General features: G+C 41.7%; 3 protein-coding genes across 3 annotated transcripts; 2 read left to right on the top strand and 1 right to left on the bottom strand.

The window, feature by feature from the left end:
* The first annotated feature begins 5,589 nt into the window (after positions 1 to 5,589).
* Positions 5,590 to 7,499, top strand: LOC117562418. Its single transcript, XM_034240246.1, has 4 exons — positions 5,590 to 5,706; positions 5,869 to 6,254; positions 6,865 to 7,000; positions 7,209 to 7,499. The coding sequence occupies exons 1-4, from the start codon at positions 5,662 to 5,664 to the stop codon at positions 7,497 to 7,499; spliced, it is 858 nt and encodes a 285-aa protein (XP_034096137.1). The 5' UTR covers positions 5,590 to 5,661.
* Positions 7,500 to 7,520: 21 nt separating this feature from the next.
* LOC117562417 lies at positions 7,521 to 10,858 on the bottom strand. Its single transcript, XM_034240244.1, has 5 exons — positions 10,650 to 10,858; positions 9,598 to 9,792; positions 9,430 to 9,506; positions 8,517 to 9,312; positions 7,521 to 7,754 (listed from the first exon to the last, which is right to left on the bottom strand). The coding sequence occupies exons 1-5, from the start codon at positions 10,743 to 10,745 to the stop codon at positions 7,521 to 7,523; spliced, it is 1,398 nt and encodes a 465-aa protein (XP_034096135.1). The 5' UTR covers positions 10,746 to 10,858.
* A 2,807-nt stretch (positions 10,859 to 13,665) lies between these two features.
* Positions 13,666 to 14,845, top strand: LOC117562416 (dentin sialophosphoprotein-like). The gene is made up of 2 exons (XM_034240243.1): positions 13,666 to 13,746; positions 14,502 to 14,845. Exons 1-2 carry the CDS (start codon positions 13,713 to 13,715, stop codon positions 14,843 to 14,845), a joined length of 378 nt encoding a protein of 125 aa, XP_034096134.1. The 5' UTR covers positions 13,666 to 13,712.
* Positions 14,846 to 27,097: the final 12,252 nt, after the last annotated feature.

The raw sequence follows: 27,097 nt of genomic DNA, 5'->3' as shown, positions 1-27,097 counted from the left end.
TCTTCGTAAATAGACGGAGGGTTTCAGCCATATTTCAACATTTTTACGACGACGTCAGTCTTACAATAGCGTGGCCTAGCAACAGCTAAAGCCTGGTAGGCTACTGCTATTTAGCTTAAGCTAGTTGGTAGCAAAATGCCTCCGTTCTCTACAGATGACTTCCAGAAACTTATACAGAAGATGGCTGTGTTGGAAATGAAAATGCAACGGTTGGAAGTTAACGTGGAAGTGAATGGACTATGTCGTGGGAATGACACGACTTTACCAGTGTTGCAAAGTAATGGAGAAGGGTATGCTAACTCACAGCTAGTTAGCAGCTACAAAGATTCCAAGGAACAGGAGGGCTGTGTACCGGGTAATAAATCTACAAGTGGTAGTCCTCCCTGGAACTCTCTGGGTGCAAAGCCTAAGAGTAAATCACTTCCATGGGATTTGGGAGGACGGATAACAGGCAGAGCCCAGAGCTCCGAAATCTGTGATGCGACCGGCTGGCCTGCATTGTTATCACCCAGGAAGAGCGCCTCTTCAACCCCTATTCATACTAGGAAACAGCCGTGGACAGCTGCTAAAGGGAGAATTACAAACAATCCTAAACCACCAAGTGTGCCAATCCAGAACAGATATGCTCCGCTGACCGAGAACCGGAGATCTGATGACCTGGATAACCTGTCCTCTTCACGCAGCAGGGTAAGGACCAATAGCTACTCTAAAAGTAAAAGGCTAGAGGGAAAGCTAACGACTGGGCCTGAAACTCTGATTGTGGGTGACTCTGCTGTAAGAGATGTAAAAGGTCTGTGTAATAAGAAACAACACCAAAGTACTCTGTTTTCCCAAGGATGTGGTCTCTGACTTGGCTGAGAAGATCCTGCATATTGGGGCTGAACATCCGACTGTGAAGAATGTGGTACTGCACATTGGAACAAATGATGTTGTGAAACAACAGTCAGAAGTGCTGAAAGAAGACTTTAAATGTTTGTTGGAAACTGCCAGCTCTCTAAATGCAGAGGTGTTCATCAGTGGCCCTCTACCGCCAGTCAGAAGAGGAGTGGAGAGATTCAGCAGATTGTTTGCACTGAACACCTGGCTTTCAACTGTCTGTACTGACCATTCTGTTCATTTTATTGACAATTTTAACTTTTTCTGGGATCGCAGACATCTTTTCAAGGCAAATGGAGTTTGCCTGAACAAGTCAGGAGTGAAATTGTTTATCTCTAACATATTCAACTGCCTGCGTCATCAATCTGTTCCCTCTGCCAAGGACAAGCGGCAGGAGGAATCAAAACACGAGAAAGACACAACACATCACGCAGAAAACCCTGAAGAATTATCACTGCACCCGCCTGAGGAATGTTCTGATTATGGGAGACATATGAGACACATGGAGGAGTCTCCACTGCCCCCCCCCCCTGTCAACGCCTTTGAGGATACTCCGTTCACCCTTTCACCCTCGCCCACCCTCCTGGAGATCAATGAACACACAAAGGAGATACAGAGGGTTGGCACCGATTCCTTCCTGGAGTTCAAAGACCAAACGAAGGCGATACGCAGGGCTGGCACCATGTCCTTTACCCCCGCTCCTCAACGACGCCCACCAAAATCACCGCGGAGACGCGCACCATCTCCCCCGTCCTCATCACCGCGCCTACGTCAACCACCTCCCCCCCCTGGCAGCATGTCCTCTACCCCCGCACCATCTAGCCCGTCTCCATCACCGTGCCTACGTCGACCACCTCCCCTCCCTTCGAGGGGGCTTCTGCAGTCTCCGAAGCCTGATAAGGATGTGTGTGTACAAAACACAACAAACTCTTACTGATATGTGATGGGTCCAGGCTCAAGGGCGTATGGCACTCTCAACTCTTTCAAGGACATGTCGGGGCCCTGCCTGCCAGTAGCTTTGCCGATATCTGTGTTGATAGGTAATAGATTAAGAGCGGTGAATCATAGAAACAGGAAGCGCTCAAACGTTTGTGTGAGTGTATCTAATTTAGCAGTGATTCCATGTCAGCCACAGCTTGTTACAAAAAACATGACTGATAGTGTGTTTAACAAACTTAAACTAGCTTTATTAAATGTCAGGTCTTTGGCAGGAAAAACATTTTTAATCAATGATTTTATCACTGAGCACAATCTCGATTTTATGTTTTTAACAGAAACTTGGATTGAACAAAATAACAGTGCAGCTGTTCTTATCGAATCAACCCCCTCCCAACTTTAGTTTTATGAGTCAGGAAAGAATGCATAAGAAAGGGGGTGGAGTTGCTATTCTGTTCAATGATTCCCTTCAATGCAGGAAGACATCTTATGGAAACTTTGATTCTTTTGAATATGTGGCCCTCCGGCTGAAATGCTCCTCTCGAGCTCTGTTCCTAAATATCTATAGACCACCCAAATACTGTGCAAGCTTTTTTGATGACTTTACTGAACTGCTGTCTATAGTGTGTATTGACTTTGACCGTCTAGTCATTGTTGGTGATTTTAACATCCATGTTGACAACCCCCAGGACAGAGGGGCTAAAGAACTGTTTTGTGTTCTTGATAGCTATGGACTGACTCAGCATGTGACGGAGCCCACGCACAATAAGGGGCACACTCTGGACTTAATTATCTCAAAGGGTCTGAATATCTCTAAGGTTGTGGTGACTGATGTTGCACTCTCTGACCATTCCTGTGTTTTCTTTGAGAGCTCTATTTCTGTTCACAAAAATGTTCAAAAAGAGGTAACCACAAAGCGATATTTAACTGAAAACACTAGGGAAATGTTTACTCAGAATTTCTCTTCCACACTTGCCCCTGCCAACATCTCAGTAAATGAGCTAGTAGATCATTTTAATTCAAAAATTAAAAATGTTATAGATGCCATTGCTCCAACTAAGGTAAAGGAAGTGTCTGGCAAGAAAATATCTCCATGGAGAAAGGCCATGACCGTGAAAACAGAAAAAAGAGAATGTCGAAAAGCTGAACGCAGGTGGCGAAAAAACAAATCTCCAGGTTCACTTTGAAATCTATAAAGAGAGACTTGGCCTCTATAATTTGGAATTGAAAAACGCACGACAATCGTTCTTCTCTGACATCATTACCAAAAACAAAAACAACGCACGTGCCTTGTTTGCTACCGTCGACAGACTAACTAACCCCCCAGTGTCAGTAGCCTCTGAATTTCTATCCACCAGGGCGTGCAATGATTTTGCCTCCTTTTTCACTGACAAAATTCAGAAAATCAGACAAGCAGTCAGTGCCTCTGCATCAGGAACAGCAAATGTGTTGTCCCTATCTCCACTTAACATCAATTCAGACATCATGACACAATTCCATCAGATTAATGATAAAAACCTAGAGGACATTATTCAACTTCTGAAATCCTCCTCCTGCTGCCTTGATATTATTCCAACAGGATTTTTTCAAGGATGTTTTGCCTTGCATGGCCTCAGATCTACTTCATATAGTAAACAAATCTCTTCACTCAGGTATTTTTCCACAGGCCCTGAAAACTGCAGTCATTAAACCGCTCTTAAAAAAGAATAATCTAGATGCTTCAGTAATGAACAATTACAGGCCCATATCAAACCTCCCATTTCTAGGTAAAATCATTGAAAAAGTTGTTTTTCAACAGTTGAGTAATTTCTTGCATTTAAATGACTGTTTTGATGTGTTCCAGTCAGGCTTTCGTCCAAACCACAGCACTGAGACTGCTCTTGTAAAGGTCTTTAATGACATCCACTTAAACACAGACAGTGGCAGAACTTCAGTGTTAGTATTATTAGATCTCAGTGCTGCGTTTGACACTGTTGACCACAGCATATTACTAGACCGACTGGAGAACTGGGTGGGACTTTCGGAAACAGTTCTGAATTGGTTTGAATCCTACTTAAAGGACAGAAACAACTTTGTTTCTATAGGTAAATACACATCTGAGTTGACAAATATGACATGTGGGGTTCCTCAAGGCTCCATCTTGGGGCCTCTTCTCTTTAACATCTACATGCTACCACTGGCTCAGATAATGAAGAACAACAAAATAAGTTACCATAGCTATGCAGATGACACACAAATTTACGTAACAATTTCACCAGGAGACTATGCTCCAATTCAAACACTGAGTAAGTGCATTGAACAAATCAATGACTGGATGTGTCAGAACTTTCTCCAATTAAACAAAGATAAAACTGAGGTAATGGTTTTTGGAGCCAAGGCAGAACGTATACAAGTTAGCGCTGAGCTTCAGTGTGCAATGTTCAAAACAACAGATAAAGCCAGAAATCTAGGTGTAGTCATGGACTCTGACCTGAGTTTCAACAGTCACATTAAAACTGTTACTAAATCAGCCTACTATCACCTAAAGAATATATCTAGGATTAAAAGACTAATGTCACAGCAGGATTTGGAAAAACTTGTCCATGCTTTTATCTTCAGTAGACTGGACTACTGCAATGGTGTCTTCACAGGTCTCACTAAAAAATCTATTAGGAAGCTGCAGCTAATTCAGAACGCTGCTGCTCGAGTCCTCACTAACACTAAGAAAGTGGATCACATCACTCCAGTTCTGAAGTCTTTACACTGGCTTCCTGTGTGTCAAAGAATAGATTTCAAAATACTGCTGCTGGTTTATAAAGCACTGAATGGTTTAGGCCCAAAATACATTTCTGACCTCCTGCTAAATTATGAACCATCCAGATCTCTCAGGTCTTCAGGGACTGGTCAGCTTTCTGTCCCCAGAGTCAGAACTAAACATGGTAAAGCAGCGTTCAGTTATTATGCTCCAAATATCTGGAACAAACTCCCAGAAACCTGCAGGTCCGCTGCAACTCTGACTACTTTTAAATCCAGGCTGAAGACTTTTCTTTTTGTCGCTGCTTTTAATTGAACTATTCATATCTTAGACTGCACTGTAACTTTTATCCATGTACTTTTTTCTTTTAATGTTTAATTGACAGCACTGTAACTTTTATCCATGTATTTTTTCTTTTAATGTTTATTTTATTAGCTTTTCTTTTTAATGACTGATTTTAAATGCCATTTTCTTAATCTCTTTCATTTTTTGTAAAGCACTTTGAATTGCCTTGTGTTGAAAAGTGCTATATAAATAAACTTGCCTTGCCTTGCCTTGCCTTGCCTTGCCTTCAGGGCCAGGATCTTGACAACCGCCAGCAGGTCCTTCTCCCCCGCAGCCAAATGGGAGACACTGGCCTCCAGTGACGTGATGGTCTGCCCGTTGCACATCTCTTCTGCTGGAGCTGCATCGACGGCTGCGGGCTGTTTGGCAGGAGCACCACCATCCTCCAGTGTGCGCATCCTCTTCTTCAGGCTCTTGTAGGACTTCTCTATCGCCTTCACCGTCTCCTCCAGCTGGTGTATCCTTTTCCTGTAAAGATATTAAAAAATAAAATGTAATAGCCACATTTTGAAGAGTAGAGTTCCTTTGGCATAATTAGTTTAACAATTCAACAAAAACCAATTATATTATAATATTAACACAGGATAAGGGCGGGGCAATTTCACTATTTTTGGAATGTTTGTCCATCATAGCCTAATAGGCTACATGCACTAGGGTCTGCGACGTACTTCCGCCTTAGCCGTTATACTACTCGGACGCTTCCGGGTTGCTTCTGGTCTGCGTAGCTGAGCGTCCACAAATGTTTTACTGTTTAAATCTGTGGTTTAAATATGAGTCGACGGAAGATTTTCAAAACGGAGCATTTGCAAAGACAAGTAAAAAACTACTCCGAGCACTGCTGTGTCCCACTTTGTACGGCGTCAGCTAAATTCAACGGCGTCCTAAGTTTCCATGGCTTTCCGACCGAACTCGAGCTGCGAAGACAGTGGCTGGTTAAAATACGACACGATAACTTTACAATCTCCTCTCACTCCAAGGTCTGCAGTCGTCACTTCGCTACGGATCAACTAATAGAGCCAAAAACCCTTGATGGCCGTAGGAGGCTTGTGAAAGGTGCTGTCCCAACTCTGTTTGAGTGGAATCACTTCACTGCTCAAACACCGCGGGCTAGTGTTTGGGAGAGAAGGGAGCGGCCCACTGAACCAGTCTCTCGGGAGGAGCAGGAAGAGCACATCGATGTCCGTGACCATGATTACTGCTCAACCCCTGAACCAGCTTCACTGGACATGTCCTCTCAAGCTACAGAATACAACTCCAAAACAGTGGAGGATCTGCAGAAGCAACTGCAGGAGTTAAGAGTCCAGCGAGAGTTTTGCTTACAGCGGTTTGCTGGCTCCGACGACAACATCCGATTCTATACCAGGTAATGTTTTGGCTAAATTCTATCCAAGTTTTTGAGATGGGTTAGCTTATAAAGAATCCTGTTTACCTGCCGTTTGACTGCTGACTATTTGCATGCAGTGTTGGAATAAGTAGGCTACTCAACTTAACTGAAGTATAAGTACAAATACTATGGTTTGAAAATACTCCTGAACTGAACATGTAGAATCATAAATCATGTGTTTTCATAAGTAACTAGAAACTATGAAGGTTAACTAAATGTGGTGGAGTAAAACATACTAATACTAACAACATACTGATAATACTTTACTACAAGTGGAAATCTTCAAAACCTTACCAAAGTAAAAGTACATGTCAATATCCACTGCGTTTCTCCCAGTTGCACACTTAAGAATGAAGAGTAAAAGTAGTCATTCTGTGTAAAATGTTCCCTGTATGTTTTAGATTATTATTACTGCTGCTTTAATGTAGTTGTTACATGTTACTGCTGTATATTACTATACCTGCACCAAGTGCCTTCTTAATCAGTCTATTTGAATTGTAATGTATTATAGCAAACAAGAGGAAAGCATTAGCCCATGTGTTACAGTTAACGAGTCAATTAATGACTGACATGTGTCTTTTGTGTACAGATTCCCGAGCTATAACCACCTGATGGCTTTCTGGTTTTTGATTGAGCCTTCCATTTATAAAATGGTTCGTGTTACAAGAGCGATATCAGCTGCCAAGAGGAATGAAGAAGTGGTTACACACGCACGTCCATCAACGGTAGGCTACGTTTCTTTTAACACACAATCTAAACACAAACTGAAGGGAAAATGTTTATCCGACATTTCATTGCTTTCGTGTAGGCTAAAAGGCTATAGTACTCAATCCTTTTTGAATACATCAGAGAACTAAAACAACTTAATGTTTTTCCCATGGTGTGCTACACTCATGACATTAATATAGTACCCTTTTTTTGTTTATCTTCCAGAGACAGCTGCTTCAGCCAATTGACGAGTTCTTCCTTTTTCTTTGCTTCCTGTCGGTGGGTTTGAAAGAGAGGGACCTTGCAAACCGCTTCAACGTACACCAGTCCACTGTGAGCCGCATCATTGCAATATGGACGAGTTTTCTTACAACTTTATTGGGGTCACAGTGCATCTGGCTTACACCTGCAAGCCCACCTCCCAGAGGCATTCAAAGATTTCCCAGACACACAGGTGATCCTGGATTGCACAGAGCTGAGGTGTCAAACACCATCCTCACTCCTCCTCCAAAGTGAAATGTATTCTACATACAAATCTCACTGCACCATGAAAGCCCTGGTTGGCATAGCCCCACATGGCGCAGTGACATTTGTTTCCAGTCTGTATGGTGGTTCTGTCAGCGACAAGGAGATTTTCAAACAATCTGGAATAGCTGCGTTGTTGACTGAAAACATGGCAGTGATGGTAGATAAGGGCTTCCTGATCAGCGATTGCTGCAAATGCAAGGTGTACTGCCCACCTTTTCTGTCAAAGCAGAAGCAAATGCCAGCCTATCAGGTGAGGGAGACACAGGCCATTGCCAGACTGAGGGTTCATGTGGAGCGTGTCATTAGGAGGATAAAAGAGAACAAACTTTTTGATGGTGTCATCCTCCTGTCCCATGCCTACAACATCAACCAACTGTTTGCAGTAGCATGTATGCTGTCAAACTATCAGAACAAAGCACTGGTCAAGAAATGGGTGAAATAAGACAAGATGATGACACCTGTGCAGGTAGCTGTGATTAAGCTGGGTGAGCACACCGTAATCCCGTGTTGCCTGACACACGCTAGTGTTTTGTTTGAATAAATGGTAAATAGCAAATTACAATGCGTTGATGATTTCTTACAAATGCAATGATTTACTATTCATTACACAAATCACTTCACTTTATTGTCTTTTTAAATACAATTGTATATTTATTTACATATATGAAATGTGACAAACAATATATATCAAAAACAAAATATTGAAATCACATTTTGTTGTCATTCAGAACACATGATTGAGGGATTGCCTCCTAAAAACAATGATGGCTGATCCAGGGTCTAGCAGCTAACTGCTTACAGAGTTAACAATGGCTACAGTGCCCACTACTTTTTTAATGACAGGTACTTCGGCATGTATGTGTGTAAAAAAAAAAAGTCTACTTTTTCTCTGATTGCTCTTTGCACTTCTGGATCTGTGTATATTCTTTGCACCAGGTAGTCCTCTTGTGCCCACACTACAAAATCACACCACTGCATCCCAGATACAAGAAGTTGACCCTGTACTTGCCAGTAATAGGCATGGCTTTTCTTGAGCTTAGGGGAGCCACATTCTATCTGCACATATTTGCAGTCGACATAATTTGGGACATTGGGACATTTGAATTCAACAAGGCCAAATTGGGGATATTCTGTTGGGTCAAAAACAACTCCATCAGGGGAGGCACCAAGCCAGGGCGTAGAGGGGTGAATGACAAGGCCACAAGGGGAGTAGTTCACGTTTGCCAGTCTACTGTATTCAGCTGCTACTGTGGGCTCCATCTTGGCACCTCTCCTCATTTCTGCAGTCTGCCTTGTACCTTTGAGTATTCGCTCTGCAAGAGAGTTAGCAGAGCTCTCACCTCTGACGTGACAAATCTCTCTAAACCTAGAGGCAGTAACCCTGGGTTTGCGGAGCAGATGCCACTCTGAGCTAGAGCTTTGCTCACGGGTAGCCTCCTCAATTTTGTGAGACATTTCCAAATCAACAGATAAGCTGTTCATATGTAGTTGCTCCTCTTCTGAGCACACCAGCGGTAAATCACATGGCAAGATCACATACCCCTCTATGGGCAAGTGGGGTGTTGGTGGTGTGTCAGTGTGAAGTGTGGTGTACCGAGACGTCAAAGCAGGCATCTGATAGGACAGAACACTGCCCTCCTGCACAATCCCGAAGGCACTTTCCACAAGGGGCTTGTCAGGTCTCATGTTCATTGTGGTCACAAGCGGCCTGTCTTCAATGCTGAATGCTGAGTATGCCTCCGTAACTCTGAACAGGCAGGGATCTGGTAATGGCCCCACCATGCCTCTGTAGAATCCACTCCTACAAATAATGGCAAAGAAAATATAGCACATTAATGTGACAATAAAGGTTAGGAATACAGCACCAGAATTATGAATTTTAAAAATACAGGAAACACAATTTTCCAGCTAAAATTACCTTACTCCAGTCTGCACCATCCTATTTGGTACAGGCTTGGTGAAGACCATGGAGTTGATGGGCCCTGGCTTCACACCCTTAAGGAAAAGACAATTACTGTTCGTTGAGTCACTTTAAAACAAAAAACTCTGTGAAAGATTACAAGTATTTGAACCTCATTGAAATTACCATTGTTCGCGGCTTGTGCCATTGCTGTTCCGATTCAGTACAGCTATGCACAGGTGGCACAACTGGCATGTTCAGTTCAGTGTAGTGTGCTGTTTGGAACAGCAATGCTACTGTGTGATTGCACAAAACAGTTCCTGCAACACAGGAGCACTGGTTGTGCGTGAGCACCACTGGTGATGAATCACGAAGCGTTATCTAAAAAAGAGAGAAGAAATACTAGTGATTAGTAACCTCACTTGTTACTATGAGCCAGGAGGTTATTATGAGTAGAATTATTGGTTATTTTTACTGACCCATTATCCTAGAAGAAGCATGTATTCCTGAATGCTTAGTGTTACCCTCTTACCCTACAATACCACAATGAACTTTCTTTGGAAACTAAGATATTGAAAATTGTATTAAAGCAGTTTTGACTATATATTTTAACCCCGAAACTTACACATCCATAATCAATGTAATAATATCTGACCAATCAGCTGTGATAAAGCAGGGAGAAGTAGGACACTGTTGAGATTCCCTTAAGGTAAACTAATGTTTAACTGAACTGAAACTCAATAAACAGGGGGGAACAGTGTCAATGCTGCCTGCCTACACTCAAACTGTGTGCTGTCTCGCTCTTCCGCATTGACCTGTAGCACAAGGCTCTCACGCTGACCTGCCCTGTCAGCCTGTCTTTATTGGACACTGAATGAAGAAAAACAGAGCAACAGCGTTAGATCTATACTCACGTCAAAACATCTATGGCAACATTGCTTTACAAAAGCTGATACCATTATGCAGTGTGGCTAACAACAAGACAACCTTGGCTAGGCTATAAGGCTATTAAACGATAGTATTTGTTAGCAAAATGGCTAATGTTTTAAATAATTAACACCAGAAACAGTACATAGCGTTACCCAGAGCCCTATAGTAGTCTACTATAGTAGTAGTATAATAATAATAATAATAATAATAATAGTAGTTATACTATAGGGCTCTGGCGTTACCTAGCTTTTGACAGCTAATGTTAGCGTAACCCGGAGCTAGCTGGTTAGTACCGGTTACCTTCTTACCTTCATAGTTGTGTATATATGACGCAGCATATAATTTGAAGCCTTTATCGAGTTTGCTGGCTGGGGCTTTAGTCGTCCGGCAAATCCGATGAACATCTGACATTTTTAATTTCGGAAGCTCTTGTAGGCAGCGGGTGTAGAAGGTCGTCATTTTCAAACAGGAAATGAATCGGCCGCTATGAGTAGAATGCGGAAGTGACTGTGCATGTAGCCTATTAAAATCCTAATTCAAATTCAAATGCTAGTTACCACAGGATTTTTTAAAGAAATGTATGTAAAGGGTTAAACTGAGTAAATTCTTACACACCTGTCGTGATTAGCCATGGACCCGTCTTTGGCAGTCTTGGAGCTGGTGGCCTTGGATGTAGGCTGAGGCAGAGGCAGAGGGGCGGAAGCTGCATCAAGACGTGCTGCTGCATTGGTGGCGCCCACAGTTTTTTTTATCTGGAGACGATTTCTGTAACGATATTAAAAATATAAAATGTATTAGCATTTTGAACACTCGTGATTTCCTTTGTCATTTTTTGGAATGTTTGTCAACTTAATAGTTTAATTAATTATAAAAATAATTATCGCAGGATTAAAAGTTACCACTTTCAAATTCACGGGATATAAAACTGGGTATTGGTTTTGAGTACATTCCTGCATACCTTTCCTGACCAGAAGCCTCTCTACGTGGGGCGGCACTGCCATTCACACTGGTCTTGGACTTCGACACACTGTAGGTGACACTGGCACTCAGAGGGTGCCACTCGACAGGCTCTGTCTCTGAGTCTGTCTCACTGTCGCTGTGAGTTGCTGGCACATGCTGACGACCCTCCAGGTAGTCCTGCTCAAGCTGTGCCTTATTTTCTGCAATAAATAAAAATGTGGATTAATTTATTTTAAATGAAAATGGCCAGTCAGTCTGTCTCAGTCCATGCAGATGAAAGTACAGTGACTGTGCCAAAGTCTGTGGTAGTCTATTCTAGTCTACAGACTACACATCCCACAGCACATGTTCATGTAAGTGTCTTACTTTTTGTGTAGATAAATACTGCTGTTACAAGTCTACTGTAAATCTTTCTTTCTCTTTTTGTTGGTAGTAGGACAGGAATGTGACTGTACTTGACCCTTTAGCCGTGTTCGTGGTGATTGTGCCTTTTAGGGAATATTGTTACAAATACCAGACAATTAAAATGTTGTGCTGTGCGCTTGAATGTACTAACAGAACTTCCAAGAAGTCTAAAATTATAATATTATACATGTTAACCCCGTTCGCAGGTGTTTGTGTGCTTGGTAGCTTAGCTTGCTACTTATTAGCCAGCTAAGGACGTAACCCTTTATACATACATATACATTTTAGTTTATGATTCAGCCTTGGGTAAGACTTTTATAGTCTATGGCTATGACGCCCATAATGCTAAACGGGAGCAAATGTTAATAGGGGACTCAATTATCCCAATGGTGGCCGTCGGAGCTAACGGAGCCGCAGGGGGCTAGCTCCAGCCGGCGTCCCGGAGCTAGCCCACTGCGGCTCCGTTAGGTCCGGGCGGTGGAGTCCGTCTTTTCTCAATGTGTGAATGACAAGCATTAAGAATAACTAAATATAGCTAATTCTCTTGCAGATTGTCTCATTTTATTATGAATGTAACGTTTATATAGGGGAACTACACTGTTAGCAGTAACTTGGTATGCATGTATTTCATGTTAGCTTAGCTTCTTAGCCTGAGCTAGCTCTGTTTTACTTCCAGTTCGGAAGCAGCAGGTCCCGCCACTACGTCCATTTATATTTACAGTCTATGTGTAGGACCAGTGCGAGACGTATAACAAACAAACAAACAAACAGTCATGACAGTTACCCCCAAAATGGGCCCAATCATCAATGTCAATGTAGTACAGCTGAGTTGTACTGTAATTTTAATAAACAGCAGACTCACCAGAAATTCCCTGGATTTTGGCCGGAAAAGCTCTCTTTCCGCGGTTGAATGTGGCCGAGACCACCTCTCCCAATTTGTACTCGTTGAAGGCCTTTCGTGGCTCCTTTATCTCGGACAACTTGTAGACATTGTAATTGCCGCCCTCCTCACACCACTCGAAGATCCCCCACGGACAAGCCACCGGCATCGACATCGTAACGGTTGAGTAAATATTGACAAAGGCAATAAAAGCGGACTTCAAGTGTGAAGACTAGAGCTGACTGACTGTAAAGTCTAAAGATGACGGTTGGCGCCAGTTAATGTGGGGGCCAATCACAAGTGTTGTTCTATCACATTTTGCGGGGAAATTACTGCCAACCAATCAGAGCTCTCGTTTCTCATTGAACTGGCACTGCATGCGCAGCAACTTCCTCAACAGTTTATCTGTGTCTGTGTTGTTGATTGCTTGTTTTCAAGGGTTTTGGTCGGTTATGTATCAAAAATAATAAAGCAGCACTGACTGACTGATGGCTGAATTGACTGCTCACCGTGACACTGGGGGAAAATCCTCTAACTTTGAGGTGATTCACGACAACGATGGCAAGACGAAATACAGATGCGATTTTTGTGCCAGGCACCTCGCGTCAAAGCAGAATATCTCCAAGCACCTTGAAACTGCACACAACCAAAGTAAGTCACAGTTTCTGTCAGTTAGATGTACAGTACATGTAGACTAGGCCTAAGTCAAAATCGACTAGAGTCAGTCTAAAAGATACATGTACGTAGAAAGGAAAACATCCAACAATGTCTGCCACCTTCCTTGCTGTTGATTCAGATTGGATAATGACAAACAGTTTACATCCATCGTAATCTACCATCCAGTGATGCCATCCATTTCTATTTTATAAATGTGTTAAGAGTATAATGACAGAGGAAGTGATTTGTAGAGTTTTTGTTACTTAAATTAGTGGTGGATGGAACAATAATTCAGCAGCGAACTTGAAACACCTCTATCGCCCACCTAAAATGCGTTCACAGGCTGACACAGCAGCTGAAGTGTATGCTCCAAAATGCATGGCTATGTTTGATGTGCATTGCAGGTCCAGTGAAAAGAAAGACAAAACTCTACAAAGATGATCCTGTTGTTCCAGTTCCCAAGCGCACTATGCACAGATGGAAACAGCTCACGTCAAAAAAAGGTTTGTGGACAGTGCATCATGTGGTGTAGTCTGTAGAGATAGAATGTTGTTGGGGGGTGGGGATTTTCATTCTATTAGTGAGGCAGCTAATAGCCTTTATATAATCTGATAATCAGTGTTGGGTGTAAAGCGTTACAAAAGTAACGGAGTTACAGTAATATATTACATTTTGCTGTAACGAAGTAATGTAACGCATTACTTATGAAATGTGGGTAATATATTACCCGTTACAATGCCCAGTAACGCAGTTACAACACATTTCAACCCGAAATTAAATGGTGATTTGTTTTTTAAGAATGTACTAACATAGAGACATTCCGACACCAGACAAATTGTGCGGGTAGATTCTTTTGCGGTTATTTTGGTGAAAGTAACTCAAAAAGTAACTAAAGTAGTGTAACTCATTACATTTCAGAGACAGTAATATTGTAATGTAACTTATTACTTTCAAAAGAGAGTAATAAGTAATATATTACATTTTGGAAGTATTTTCCCAACACTGCTGATAGGCAACATGTAATATTATTACTGTAAAATGGGACATTTTGGCGTGCGTTGGTTTTATTTTATTTTTAAAACGGCCGCAAATATTACTTTCTAATATATAGTAATGGGTTTTTTTCATTTACATTTTCATTTTTTGTTGTGGCTTGTAATCAATCATTATACTATGGGAAGGTGCACTTCACTCCTATATCTTATTTAAATAGGCCAACAATACCAGTGAACAAAAGTACTCTTGTTTTACTTTACAGACCCAAAGCCGGCATACAAGCACCCATTGGACAGTGGCAGTGATGACAGGCCTGATGAAGGAGATCACCTGTCCTTGGATGTGGATGACAGCGGTGGTGGTGACGAGAAGCACTATGCTTCCTTGGATGTGGATGACATGTCTGACACTGGTGGTGGTGACGAGCATCATCATGCCAGGGCTTCCTTGGATGTGGGTGACATATCTGACACCAGTGGTAGTGATGAGCAGCATGATGCTTCCTTGGATGTGGGAGACATATCCGACACCAGTGGTGAGCAGCGTGACTCTGATGGTGTTATTAGTGTCAACCTTACAGACTCAACGAGCATGAGCACAGACTAGTCAAGTATGAACACAAGCTCAGATTCAGATTCGGATTCAGATTCATCAGGGTCAAATTATTCTGCTGGGACATCTCATGATGCAGATTCTTCTGATATGGGGATACATAAACTGTCAATTTTGTCATGCTTTTTGAAGCATAAATTGTCAACGGCAGCCTCCAAGGACATGCTGGGACTAATGAAAAAAATAAGCCCTGAATCAACCATGTTGAAGGACATCAAGTTTGAAACTTTGTGGAACATAGCTGGGAAAAGCAGCATGACAGAAGTTCATTATTGTGAACTGTGCAACACTGTCTTCCCCGATGATCTGGAACAGTATCGCTGTGCAACCCACAACTGTCCTGGGCTTCGGCACTTGGGGGCACTGCCCAAGCAGACGCAAAAGGGACGACGACCAAGGAAGTTCTTTGTGGTGGCAGATGTCGCCAAGCAGCTGACCAACATACTCAAAGCTGAAGGTAGCTTGCAAACTTATGCAAACAACAATAATGTATTATTAACGTGTTAAATTGGACAAACATTATTTTTGAAGTTTAAAAAAAATCCAAATAATTAATACAAATACAAATAATGTTCCAAACATGTTTTGACATCACATTTCAGACCCACAGCAGTGGTATAGTAAACATTCACTCACTTAGTAACATTCATGATGCTATACATTTAATACTATTCATTTGAAACAAAATTAAAAATGGTGTACTTGCCTATTTTGCAGGAGTCTGGGAAGCAGTGCAGACATCCAAAGTGGCTGCATCAGAGAGAAATGACACCACTGTGTGTGATGTAACGGACGGCTCCTGCTATCGACAACTCTTCAAAGATGGTGGATTTCTGTCTGGTCCAGGAAATTGCAACATCACAGTGATAGCGAACACAGATGGGCTGAACCTGTACCAGTCATCAAGAGTTGAACTGTGGCCAATCTTCTTGACTATCAATGAACTGGAACCACAGAGGCGGTTTGCAAGACAAAATATTGTGCTTGCAGGCATCTGGCAGGGAAGAGGGAAACCACCATTTGAACAGTTCATGGGGGCATTCACCAAAGAGATGAACAAACTGTACACCACTGGCTTTCAGTTTGTGGTCGATGACTAGACAGTGACTGCAAAGCTGGCTGTCCTGTGTGCAACAGTAGATCTGCCAGCCAAAGCAGGCATCATGAACATGACATTGTTCAATGGAGCGGACGCATGCATCACATGTAAGGAACCGAGAATTGTGGTTAGGCAGGGCAAAGGCCTTGCCCGGTCTTACGGCCCGTCCACACAGCGGCGTGCGTTGAAGCTTCCAACGCTTCTGCCCATTCACTTTGAATGGGGTGACGTCACTTTTAGCCGAACTGCATTTTGGGAAGCGACGTGGAGCGTTGCTGGCGTAGCTGGCGTCAAAAGTTGAGCAATGTTCAACTTTTGACGCCTCGACAGAGGCGTCAGCCAATGAAATCCCGTTTATGCAAATCTGCCAATACAATCGCTAGCCAATCAAACCGCGTGTATGCTGGGAGAGACTACGCAGGTCATTTCCTCATATTCAAAAAAATGGAGGGAAAATTCATTATAGCGGTAGTGAATCACCCGGTGCTGTATGATCAGTCTCTGTTGATCTACCGGGATACAAACCGGAGGAGCGAGGCATGGAGGGAGGTGGCAGAGACAGTGGGTGAAACTGGTAGGTTTTCGCCTGTTTGGAGATTTTATATCCAGTTTACTTCGTTTTAACTTTGCTATTGCTTTGTATGTCAGGGGCGGGAGATTCAGGTGATTGGTTGTTGGTCGCGTTGCTCGCAAAAAATCCCCAAGCTTCAGATATGCCCACCTCCAAGCGTCAACGCACGCTGCTGTGTGGACGCTCCGTTACCCCTACAGAGAAGCAAACCAACAATATGCTACGAGACTGCATGTAGACGTCCTAGCAGCCATGCACACTGCAACACCAAAGAAACGAGTGCAGGGTTTCAAAGGCGTCTCAGGCTTGTCAGAATTGCAACAGTTCGACCTTGTGCATGGTGTTGTGCCAGAATACATGCACGGCATTATTCTTGGGGTGACAAAAACTGTGACGAACAAATGGTTCTCTCCGACGGGAAGTGGGCAGCCATACTTTGTTGGCAAGAAACTGAAGGAAATCTCAAAGAGGCTGCAGCATATACAGCCACCAGATTTCATTGAGCGACTACCACGAGACCTAGAACTGCACTACAATCATTTCAAAGCAACAGAGTTCCAGATGTGGCTTTTGTTTTATGCTTTGCCGTGCCTGGATGGCATACTGGGTGATAAATACCTTCGTCACTTTGCTCACCTGTCTGAGGCTGTTCACATTCTTCTGGGGGATGAAATCACAGCTGAAAGCTTGGAGATAGCAGCTTCTTTACTGGACATCTTCTACAAAGACTTTGCTGACTGCTATGGTGCCGGCTCATGTGGAACCAATGTCCACAATGCTGGTGTGCATCTCGTGTCGTGTGTGAGGCAGTGGGGACCATTGTGGGCATGGAGCTGTTTTTGCTTCGAGGATGCCAACGCCATGATCCTGCAAGCAGTCCATGGCACAGGGAATGTCACCAAGCAAGTCATCCGCTTCAAAGAAACCCAGGGTGTCCTCCACAGAGAAGGTGGTACCATCACAGACAGGACAAACTGGTCAAAGGTGAACATGGTTCAGGCCAACTGTGGCACTGCAGGTGCACTGAAACCAATGTCTGCTAGCAGTGAACTGTTGGTGAAGACTGGAGCATCAACGTCCGCTGTCTTGCGGAAAGCACTCAGAGTGAAGCTAGAACACCAGAAACTTTATTCGGAGGAGTACCCTCGAATGAGGCGGCGCGTCTGTCATGTTGCCATGTTTGATGATGGTAGGTTGGCGTCAGTGAAATATTTCATTCTGAATTCAGAGGCGAAATGCATTTTTGCATTCATTTCATTGATGGAAAGGGATACAAACCGCCCTTCAATGCTGCAGTATGCAGGCAACCATCTTGTGTTGATCAAGAAGGCGGAACATGAGGTCACAACAGATGTTGTGTCTGTAAATAGCATCAGAGAAAAACTGTTATATATTGATACAGGTACAAGACATGTATTTGTCGCTCAGATTCCAAACCTGTATGGACGCTCTGTTTTCAAATAAGAAGCATTTCCTCAACTGTGGGACAATTGTGTTGTAGCCAACAGTGTGCAACCTGACTATAAACATTGTCCAGCCAATTATGTGTGTGGGGTGAATTCTCAACTTAAAGATTATTTCATGTGTACACATGTATGCAACAGTGTAATTGTAATGTACTCTATGTACCTGATTAGAATATGTATTTATTTATTCCATATATCCATGTACATTGTATGTACATGTTGTATCTTCATTTATTTAAATTTCTAGTCAGAATGAGTTAACATGATTAAAATCAGTTTCAAATTCACTATTGTTTTGTTTTAAGATTAAAAGTTTTAAAAAATAAATAAATGTTCAAATAGTAGATGAATATTCAAGAGGTCTTTAAAATCATCGCACTGATCATCAAAAGTTCATAAAATGCTCATGAATATTCAAAAATATTCTGAACTTGCCACATCATCCAAAATTCATGAAATGCTCATGCAAACTTTTTGGGGTTTTAATTTTAATTTTGTGATTGGCTGGATCATGAAAAGTTCATAAATTGCTCATAAAAGTCTGTCATGAGCAAAACAGGAACTTTATATGAATGAACAATGTTCATAAAAATGTCATGAACTGCTCTTTAAAATGGTTCATGAGCATTTTAAGAATTTTGGTTCATGAACATGACAAGTGAACATATTGTTGTTCATGAATGTTTCATGAGTGCTCATGAACAGCTCATAAAGTCATGAACTCCATCTCGCAGGGGAATGCTACCACTGGCTCAGATAATGAAGAACAACAAAATAAGTTAACATAGCTATGCAGATGACACACACATTTACATAACCATTTCACCAGGAGACTATGCTCCAATTCAAACACTGAGTAAGTGCATTGAACAAATCAATGACTGGATGTGTCAGAACTTTCTCCAATTAAACAAAGATAAAACTGAGGTAATGATTTTTGGAGCCAAGGCAGAACGTATAAAAGTTAGCGCTGAGCTTCAGCCTGCAATGTTCAAAACAACAGATAGAGCCAGAAATCTAGGTGTAGTCAAGGGTTGCGTTCCGATAATCCAAAAATCAGCTCCTAGATTCTAACCCTATCTCCTATTCCTTGACCTCTGAGTGAAACGTCACGGGGTTAAGGGATAGTGGATAGGAGAATTCAAAAGGACTTAGGAGAAGAGACTGCGGTACTTTAGAGCAGTGGTTCTCAAAGTGGGGTCCGCGACCCCCCGGGGGTCCGTGGCACTCTGCCAGGGGGTCCGTGAAAAGTTTTCAGATTCATTAATTTAAATTATCATGATATCATTTTTTTTCCTCTTTTTTTTTTTTCAACAAATAATCTTTTTTTTTTTTAATCTAAAATATTTCATAGATTACGTTCAAATCTAACAAATAGATACATTTAAAAATCAAGCGCGTTACTGTGGAAACAACAATAACTATTACGTCAGTCAAAGAGCGCCGCTGCAAGCATCATAGATATATAACACGGCTAGCATACTACGAAGATGGATAGACCGGTTACGGCTACAAATGAAGTAAATGAAAAACAGACAGGTCCACAGAAAACTACCGGCATGCTTAGTCCTAACTTACTTTAGTTACTGTACTGCAAAAAGCAGAAGGCGCTGCGCTCAACACACAGACAGACTCAAAACCATGGACACACTGGCCAATAAGTTTACATCAAACAATTTCTAGGCCTCTAAATTGGCATAAGCTACCAGTATTGCAACTAAGCAGACAAGTTTTTTTTTCTCTCTCTATCTCCTCTAGAGCTCTCTCTCTCCTCTATCTCTCTCTCTCTCTCTCTCATCTCTCTGCTATATCTCTCTCTCCTCTCTCTCTCTCTCTTCTCTCTTCTCCTCTCGCTCTCTCTCCTCTCTCCTCTCTCCTCTCTCTCTCTCTCTCTCTCTCTCTCTCTCTCTCTCTCTCTCTCTCTCTCTCCCCCTACATGTCTACACCACCTTGCCCTCTTTGGATTTAATCAAGAAACATTAACCCTGTATAATGTTAACCAAAACTGTAAAATTATGTTATATTACTAAAAACGTATTATTGGGAATCGCGAGAAGTTTCAGAGCGACAGAGACACAGAACGTCCCCGTAACCATGGTAACTCACTCTCACTCCTGCCTGGTGCGCATGGCACGAGAGGAGAGGGGAGAGACGCAGAAGTGAGACTGATTACTTTGAGCAACATGCATGGGAATAAGTTACAATATAATACATTTGTGTATATTTCTCGCTATTCAGATGGTCATGGTGCTGCTGTTGCGCAATGTGCAGAAGTGTCTTCTTTTTCACTGCTTGAGAAAACGGACTTGTGGCTGAGAGCGTGTGAAAAATGTCAATTGTGTGAGAGTTGGCAGCCCTGTGAACTCGCTTGACATTATTATGTATGAAACTGCCAATCAGATTTATTTACTTATTAATCGAAGGTTTACACTTTAACCCCTGTGTGTGTATGTGTGTGTTCTGAAATGCACTTCAAATGATCACTTTTCTCTTGATTTCCCTTTGATATTTTCTTTAGGTACAGTGTTACTTGCAGCTAATTGATTGATTGTTTTATGGGTATTCTGTGTTGAGATGGTGCAAATATTTTTAATACATATCCAATATCTTTCTAATACATTTCTCTTGTGTTGTTCTTTCACATAACTAAGACTATAGAAGTGTAAAAAATAGGCTACGTCAGATTATTCCAAGGGACATACAAGTCAAATCAAGTACATTTTACATACACAAAATCACAAATCAGAATGAGGGGGTCCTTGGTGTATTCTCTATCTTGTAAGGGGTCCTTGGCTGAAAAACAATTGAGAACCTCTGCTTTAGAGAATCCGAATGCACTTTCACTATCTGACGTGTTTATGATGCGCCAGCGGACGTCATGAATGTGCGTCTGCTGCTGTGGGGAAACTATGGAAACTACAGTTTTCTATAGCGGACTACAACATGGATGTAAGAAGGAGGGACTACTGTAAACTCATCTCGAGACTCTGCACCGTGCTCTGATGCTGTTGCTTTATGCTTTATGAACGTGGACAACAGAGAAACATATTCTTCATGACCAAAGTTGGAATTGAAATAAAAAAGGAAAGTGAAACTTATGCTCGTCACCCTCTCCCTCCGGTCCACATTAATACAAATGATCCCAATACGTATGATTGTATGAACTATGAAAATATTTTAAAATCAATACAGATGTATTTATTATAAACGTTAGTCCTATCACTGTGTATATCACCATTCAAACATCTTTTAAAAGTTGAACAAACTCCACACAGCTCAGTAAAGACTGTGAAATGTTGACTTTATTTGATCATTTCAGTAAAAACTAATGTTCATATTTCTCTTTTTGATTATAATACTGATGAACGTTCAAAACAAAGCACTTTGGCAACTTACCACAACATACGTTTTAAAATGCTTAATAAGCACCGTAACGTTCATGATATAATTTCTCGGTCATAATCGGTTGTTTCCGTGAGCGGCCGACTGTTGAGTGACGTCAAATGCTGCGGCTGCAATGCATTGTGGGGCAGCATTTTCTCCTCTCCTTTCGTCAAGGGAGGTCCAGTGGTTCCTAAGCTAAAGGAGGTTATAAAGGAAGTTTGAAACCTCCTTTCCTTTCATTTGGAGAATTGAAACGGCACTTAACATGGCTGCCACTGGTACTTCCGGGTCATTTCACTTGGTTAGGAAGGTTCCTAAGCTAAATGGACTATTGGAACGCAACCATGGACTCTGACCCGAGTTTCAACAGTCACATTAAAACAGTTATTAAATCAGCCTACTATCACCTAAAGAACATATCTAGGATTAAAAGACTAATGTCACAGCAGGATTTGGAAAAACTTGTCCATGCTTTTATCTTCAGTAGACTGGACTACTGTAATGGTGTCTTTGCAGGTCTCACTAAAAAATATATTAGAAAGCTGCAGCTAATTCAGAACGCTGCTGCTCGAGTCCTCACTAACACTAAGAAAGTGGATCACATCACTCCTGTTCTGAAGTCTTTACACTGGCTTCCTGTGTGTCAAAGAATATATTTCAAAATACTGCTGCTGGTTTATAAAGCACTGAATGGTTTAGGCCCAAAATACATTTCTGACCTCCTGCTAAATTATGAACCATCCAGATCTCTCAGGTCTTCAGGGACTGGTCAGCTTTCTGTCCCCAGAGTCAGAACTAAACATGGAGAAGCAGCGTTCAGTTATTATGCTCCAAATATCTGGAACAAACTCCCAGAAACCTGCAGGTCCGCTGCAACTCTGACTACTTTTAAATCCAGGCTGAAGACTTTTCTTTTTGTCGCTGCTTTTAATTGAACTATTCATATCTTAGACTGCACTGTAACTTTTATCCATGTATTTTTTCTTTTAATAGCTTTTCTTTTTAATGACTAATTTTAAATGCCATTTTCTTAATGTCTTTCATTTCAAGCACTTTGAATTGCCTTGTGTTGAAAAGTGCTATATAAATAAATGTGCCTTGCCTAATAAAGATTTCATGTGACACATACAATGGATTTGTTGATGGGAATTAATGTGAATAAATTAACTCTAGGTTAACGGTACTCTTGCTATCACTACTCACCGACACTCTATAAACCTTGTCCCTCATGCTAGCCCTGACAACACCGGTAAGCACACCTTCATCTAGGCTGCACTGTTTTATGTGTCCTGACTTGTAGTGGTTCTCTCCTCTATCTACACTCTTCTTGTCATCTTTGTAAAACGATATCAGACTGGTAATTGACACAGCCATGACTTCTAGTTAAATTCAGTGTGGCTAAAATTAAAAGCTTTGTTAAAATATGCAAGCACGCGGAAGTCAAAGTCAGCTTTATTGTAAAAAATTCTACATGTGTTATACATCCAGAAATATGGTTTCCCACAGTGTGACATGTATACATACATAAAACAAAACAAAAAGGACCTACATAAACGCGGTGGGTATACAGTTTAAAATGTTAATATATTTAAAATGTTCAAAGTGCAGTTTCAGTGCAAGTCAATTGAAACGATCTTAAGTTGGCGTGACGTTGAAGTCGTGCGACCCTGCTGCTGTACTGGCTTGTAGTTCGTTTATAGCATAACGTTAGCATTTCGCTTTTGGCGACTAGATTTATGATAAAAAAATTATAAAAGTAGGGTAGACATGTGGAGATTATCCGGCTGAACAAAACGTGATCCCTCTCTTAAATGTGTGTCAACCACAGACCTTATTTCGAGCAATTTTCCAAAATCCTATGGAGAATTTGCATTGCGTTTTTCACGAAGGAACCGGAAGAAGTTTACTTCCGGGTTTTACGACGCGTCACTGCGGTTCTCTATTGTCTCTCTAATTGTGTGTGACCCAATCGTCTCATGCTCTTTAGGAGTCTTGCAGGAAATGAACGCACATACATTTCTCTCATTAACTAACACTTAACATCCTATATATCAGGTGACATAAAAATGAATATACCAGAATTACACTGTATTAAACTTCCTGCTATAACACGTTAATTTAATACTCTTCAGCTTGTGATGACCTTTGGCATAAAAGCCAGGTTGGGGCGTAAAACAGCTGAGCTGCATCTCCTTGGATCCGGAGACATGACGGAGCCACAGAGAGAGCAGACAAATCACTCACCCTTTTCGCTGATAGAGCCAAAAGTAAGACTACTTTGGCTGACAACAGTTTAAGGGGAACCTGGTCTAAAGGTTCAAAGGGGCTTTGCTTAGTGTGCGTAACACCAAAGCCAAATCCCACTGAGGCGCCAGTGCGCGTGACATAGGTCTGAGTCTCTGTACTTCTCGCATAACGCGGCTGCTACGCTCTGCGAGCCCCTCTGTTCAATTCGCCGGGAATATACATTGCTCTGATGGAGAGCAACGTGTGTGCGCGCCCAGAACAGCAGCCGCCTGGCTGCGTTCAGAAGCTGCGCAGATCGTACTCCTCCCTGGCGATTGAGGTAGGCTGCTTCCATAGCCGTTGTCTGTGCGAATCAACACATGTTTGATTGTACAGCAACGGGGCGACTCCCCCGTTCTTTTCCGAGATTTAGAAAAATAGCGGAGTAAAAACCGCGCAAGACACTGTTCCTGGGATGACAGGAGTGTTTCTTGTATCCCATGGAACTGCTGGGGGGAGAGGCTTCTCTGTGATGTGCCGTAATGGTCATCATGGTGACGAGCCACGCCATCGCCGCCGCTGCCCGTGAGGCAAAAGGGCTGCGAGGGAGTTTCCACACGCTGCATTTCACTCCGTCTCTCATCATGAGGCGTGTACACTCCCAGGGGATGAGGGCATGCTGTCCACACGAGGTGTTATAACGGTGCTCGTGGGTTATTATGACCGTGTGTACCCCTGCGAGATGGAGTTCATGACTTTATGAGCTGTTCATGAGCACTCATGAAACATTCATGAACAACTCATTATATGTTCACTTGTCATGTTCATGAACCAAAATTCTTAAAATGCTCATGAACCATTTTAAAGAGCAGTTCATGAAATGTTTATGAACATTGTTCATTCATATAAAGTTCCTGTTTTGCTCATGACAGACTTTTATGAGCAATTTATAAACTTTTCATGATCCAGCCAATCACAAAATTATAATTAAAAACCCCAAAAAGTTTGCATGAGCATTACATGAACTTTTCATGACTATGAGCATTTCATGAATTTTGGATGATTGTGGCAAGTTCAGAATATTTTTGAATATTCATGAGCATTTTATGAACTTTTGATGATCAGTGTGATGATTTTAAAGACCTCTTGAATATTCATCTACTATTTGAACATTTCTTTATTTTTTAAAACTTTTAATCTTAAAACAAAAAATAGTGCATTTGAAACTGAACATTATCTGTATTTATTTTGGTGACATTCATATCATTTTATGGTTTATCTGTACTGTTTGAGAAGCAGTACGAGTAAGTAGCGCCAAGGTGGAACCTTTGGCAGGTGAGCGGTGACATCTGGGTTATCTTAGGGGGGACACTTCCGCCCCTCCAGTCAGAAGCAATCCAGACGATCAACCGGATCCTGTGTATAATTATTGCTGCTGCACTTTTCTGTTTTCTACAGGTCAGTACATGATGAAAATGATCGATGTTAACTTGTGTGAATTAGATATGATGTTGGAGATGTTTAGGAGAGTGTGTCAGAAAGTTTTGAGCATGTTTGACATAGTAACGGTATTTTAAAAATACTAAACTGTCGGCAATAATAGATGCCATTTTCGCGGGCTTCAGCCGCGCCTGGGTAAATGTGACCTGAGCGAAGGCTCGCAGGCAGGTTAGCTGCTGCGCACGGGTAATATGTTTTTTTTACCTGAGTGAAGTCTTGCAGGCACATTGCCTTGTTTTTTGTTTATTAACATTGACAGTGTATTTTTGTGATCTCCATAATATGTTATATTTGGTAAAGATAGATATATTGATAGAAAGTATTATTTGATAGCGTTATGTGTTTATATTGACTATGTTGAATTTCTCCTTGAGATACAGTAATGGACTGTGACAGACGGATAACTTAAATGGAGAAATGTGATGTTTGTAAAGTACAGCTATTTGAATGTAACTGTGTACTTTGAATTTTGAATAAGAAGCAATCCAGACGATCAACCGGATCCTGTGTATAATTATTGCTGCTGTACTTTTCTGTTTTCTACAGAAATAATTTATTGTTGCTGTGGTACCCAAGCTTTTGGGACCCGTAACAAAAAAATGTGTGCAGCTGAGTGTCAAAGAACTGTGCTTCAAATAGTGATAGGATTTAATTGTAGTGCTCCACCTGTATACATGTATGTTTGTTAATTTGAATAAGTTCCATTGTGATTGACATAATTGTTGTTTCTATGGTTGCCAATTGACCCCACAGTCAATGGTTCATGTACATGAACAGTTCATGAACAGTTCATAGCCAGCCATTGAATTATATTAAGTGACTGGGTATGAACTGTTCATGAAGTTGTATGAACAGTTCTTGATATGTTCATGAATATGGTTCACTAATATTCCATGAACTTTTCATGACAAGTTCATGAACAGTTCACTATCATCTCACCGGGGTAGGAGGCATATCTGGGACAGAGGAATGCCGCGAGCTCTGCAGTTTATAAACCAATAGGTTAAAAACAGCAGGCTTCTGCAGCGGATGAACCACCTCTGGTGTCCCCCTGTTGGAAGAGACCCAGGGGGATCTGCTGTGTTTGTGGGTCTGACCCTCAAGTCTTTATTGAGTCACATAAACTCTGCCCATAGTCGTAGTCCAGATTTTCGAGTTGTATGTGGAATCGATGGTTGTGTCAAGGAATATCGAGTCTACAGCTCACTTTGGTATCATATTCGAAGAACCCATTCTGAACACCTTGACAGCGGCAGCACTCGATCACGGAGAGAGAGGACAACAGCAGGATTCTCAAGAGGAGAGCTCATATCAGCAGGGGACAGAAGCGCCAACAACTTGTGGGCATACAGGTAGGCTCACCTGCTCTTTGGCCTCTCAGAGAGAAAATGCCGTTTGGAGGGTATTTATTTATTTTTTTAAATGAATACATTCTTGTTAGTCAGCAGGGATGGTATCATTGTATTTATGTTGTTAATGTCAAACATTAAAGTATCATGTGTACAATTAGGCAACAGCAGTTAACAAAAGTCCTTTCTTTATATGTATTTTTTGAGTTAACCCAAGATGTGAATATGCGTATTAGACATTGAATGCAGACATTTACATGAATATTTACTGTTAACGCAATTTCATTCTATATGTATCTGGCGTACACATTTGAAAGTAACACAGGACTCCTGTGCTACACATTTCATTTTTTTTACTTTTCTGGTCAATGTCAAAGTAACATTCATCTTCACATTTGCCTAACGGCGCAAACTCGTGGATGTACAGATGTAGCACTTCAGATCACTCACATGGGTGTGTCCCAGTCAAAAGCCCAGCGGATCCCAGTGGCTGGGGGTGTTGCCAAATTGCTAGAGGGCGTTGCCCAATTTCCCCATTTGTTCAATTACAGGATTTAACCATTTCATTCACAAAATACACAAAGACAACTGGGTGTTGTAGAACTTAGTCTGTTTGCAATGTTTGCAGCTCTGCAGTTCTGTTTGCTGAAT

The sequence above is a fragment of the Gymnodraco acuticeps genome, unplaced genomic scaffold (genome assembly GCF_902827175.1).
Source record: "Gymnodraco acuticeps unplaced genomic scaffold, fGymAcu1.1, whole genome shotgun sequence".
Taxonomy (NCBI): Eukaryota; Metazoa; Chordata; class Actinopteri; order Perciformes; family Bathydraconidae; genus Gymnodraco; species Gymnodraco acuticeps.
This window is presented reverse-complemented; position numbering and strand designations above follow the sequence as displayed.

Bases quoted from the DNA above. Each gene is read 5' to 3' on its own strand.
- LOC117562418 (XM_034240246.1), top strand. From the start codon at position 5,662: ATGAGTCGACGGAAGATTTTCAAAACGGAGCATTTGCAAAGACAA. The intron at 5,707-5,868 runs GTAAAAAACTAC...TCTCACTCCAAG, and splicing joins CGGAGCATTTGCAAAGACAA to GTCTGCAGTCGTCACTTCGC. The intron at 7,001-7,208 runs GTAGGCTACGTT...TTTATCTTCCAG, and splicing joins CACACGCACGTCCATCAACG to AGACAGCTGCTTCAGCCAAT.
- LOC117562417 (XM_034240244.1), bottom strand. From the start codon at position 10,745: ATGTTCATCGGATTTGCCGGACGACTAAAGCCCCAGCCAGCAAACTCG. The intron at 9,507-9,597 runs GTAATTTCAATG...CTTTTCCTTAAG, and splicing joins GGCACAAGCCGCGAACAATG to GGTGTGAAGCCAGGGCCCAT. The intron at 7,755-8,516 runs GTACAGGGTCAA...CTCACCTGATAG, and splicing joins GCCATGCCTATTACTGGCAA to GCTGGCATTTGCTTCTGCTT.
- LOC117562416 (XM_034240243.1), top strand. From the start codon at position 13,713: ATGCACAGATGGAAACAGCTCACGTCAAAAAAAG. The intron at 13,747-14,501 runs GTTTGTGGACAG...TTTACTTTACAG, and splicing joins ACAGCTCACGTCAAAAAAAG to ACCCAAAGCCGGCATACAAG.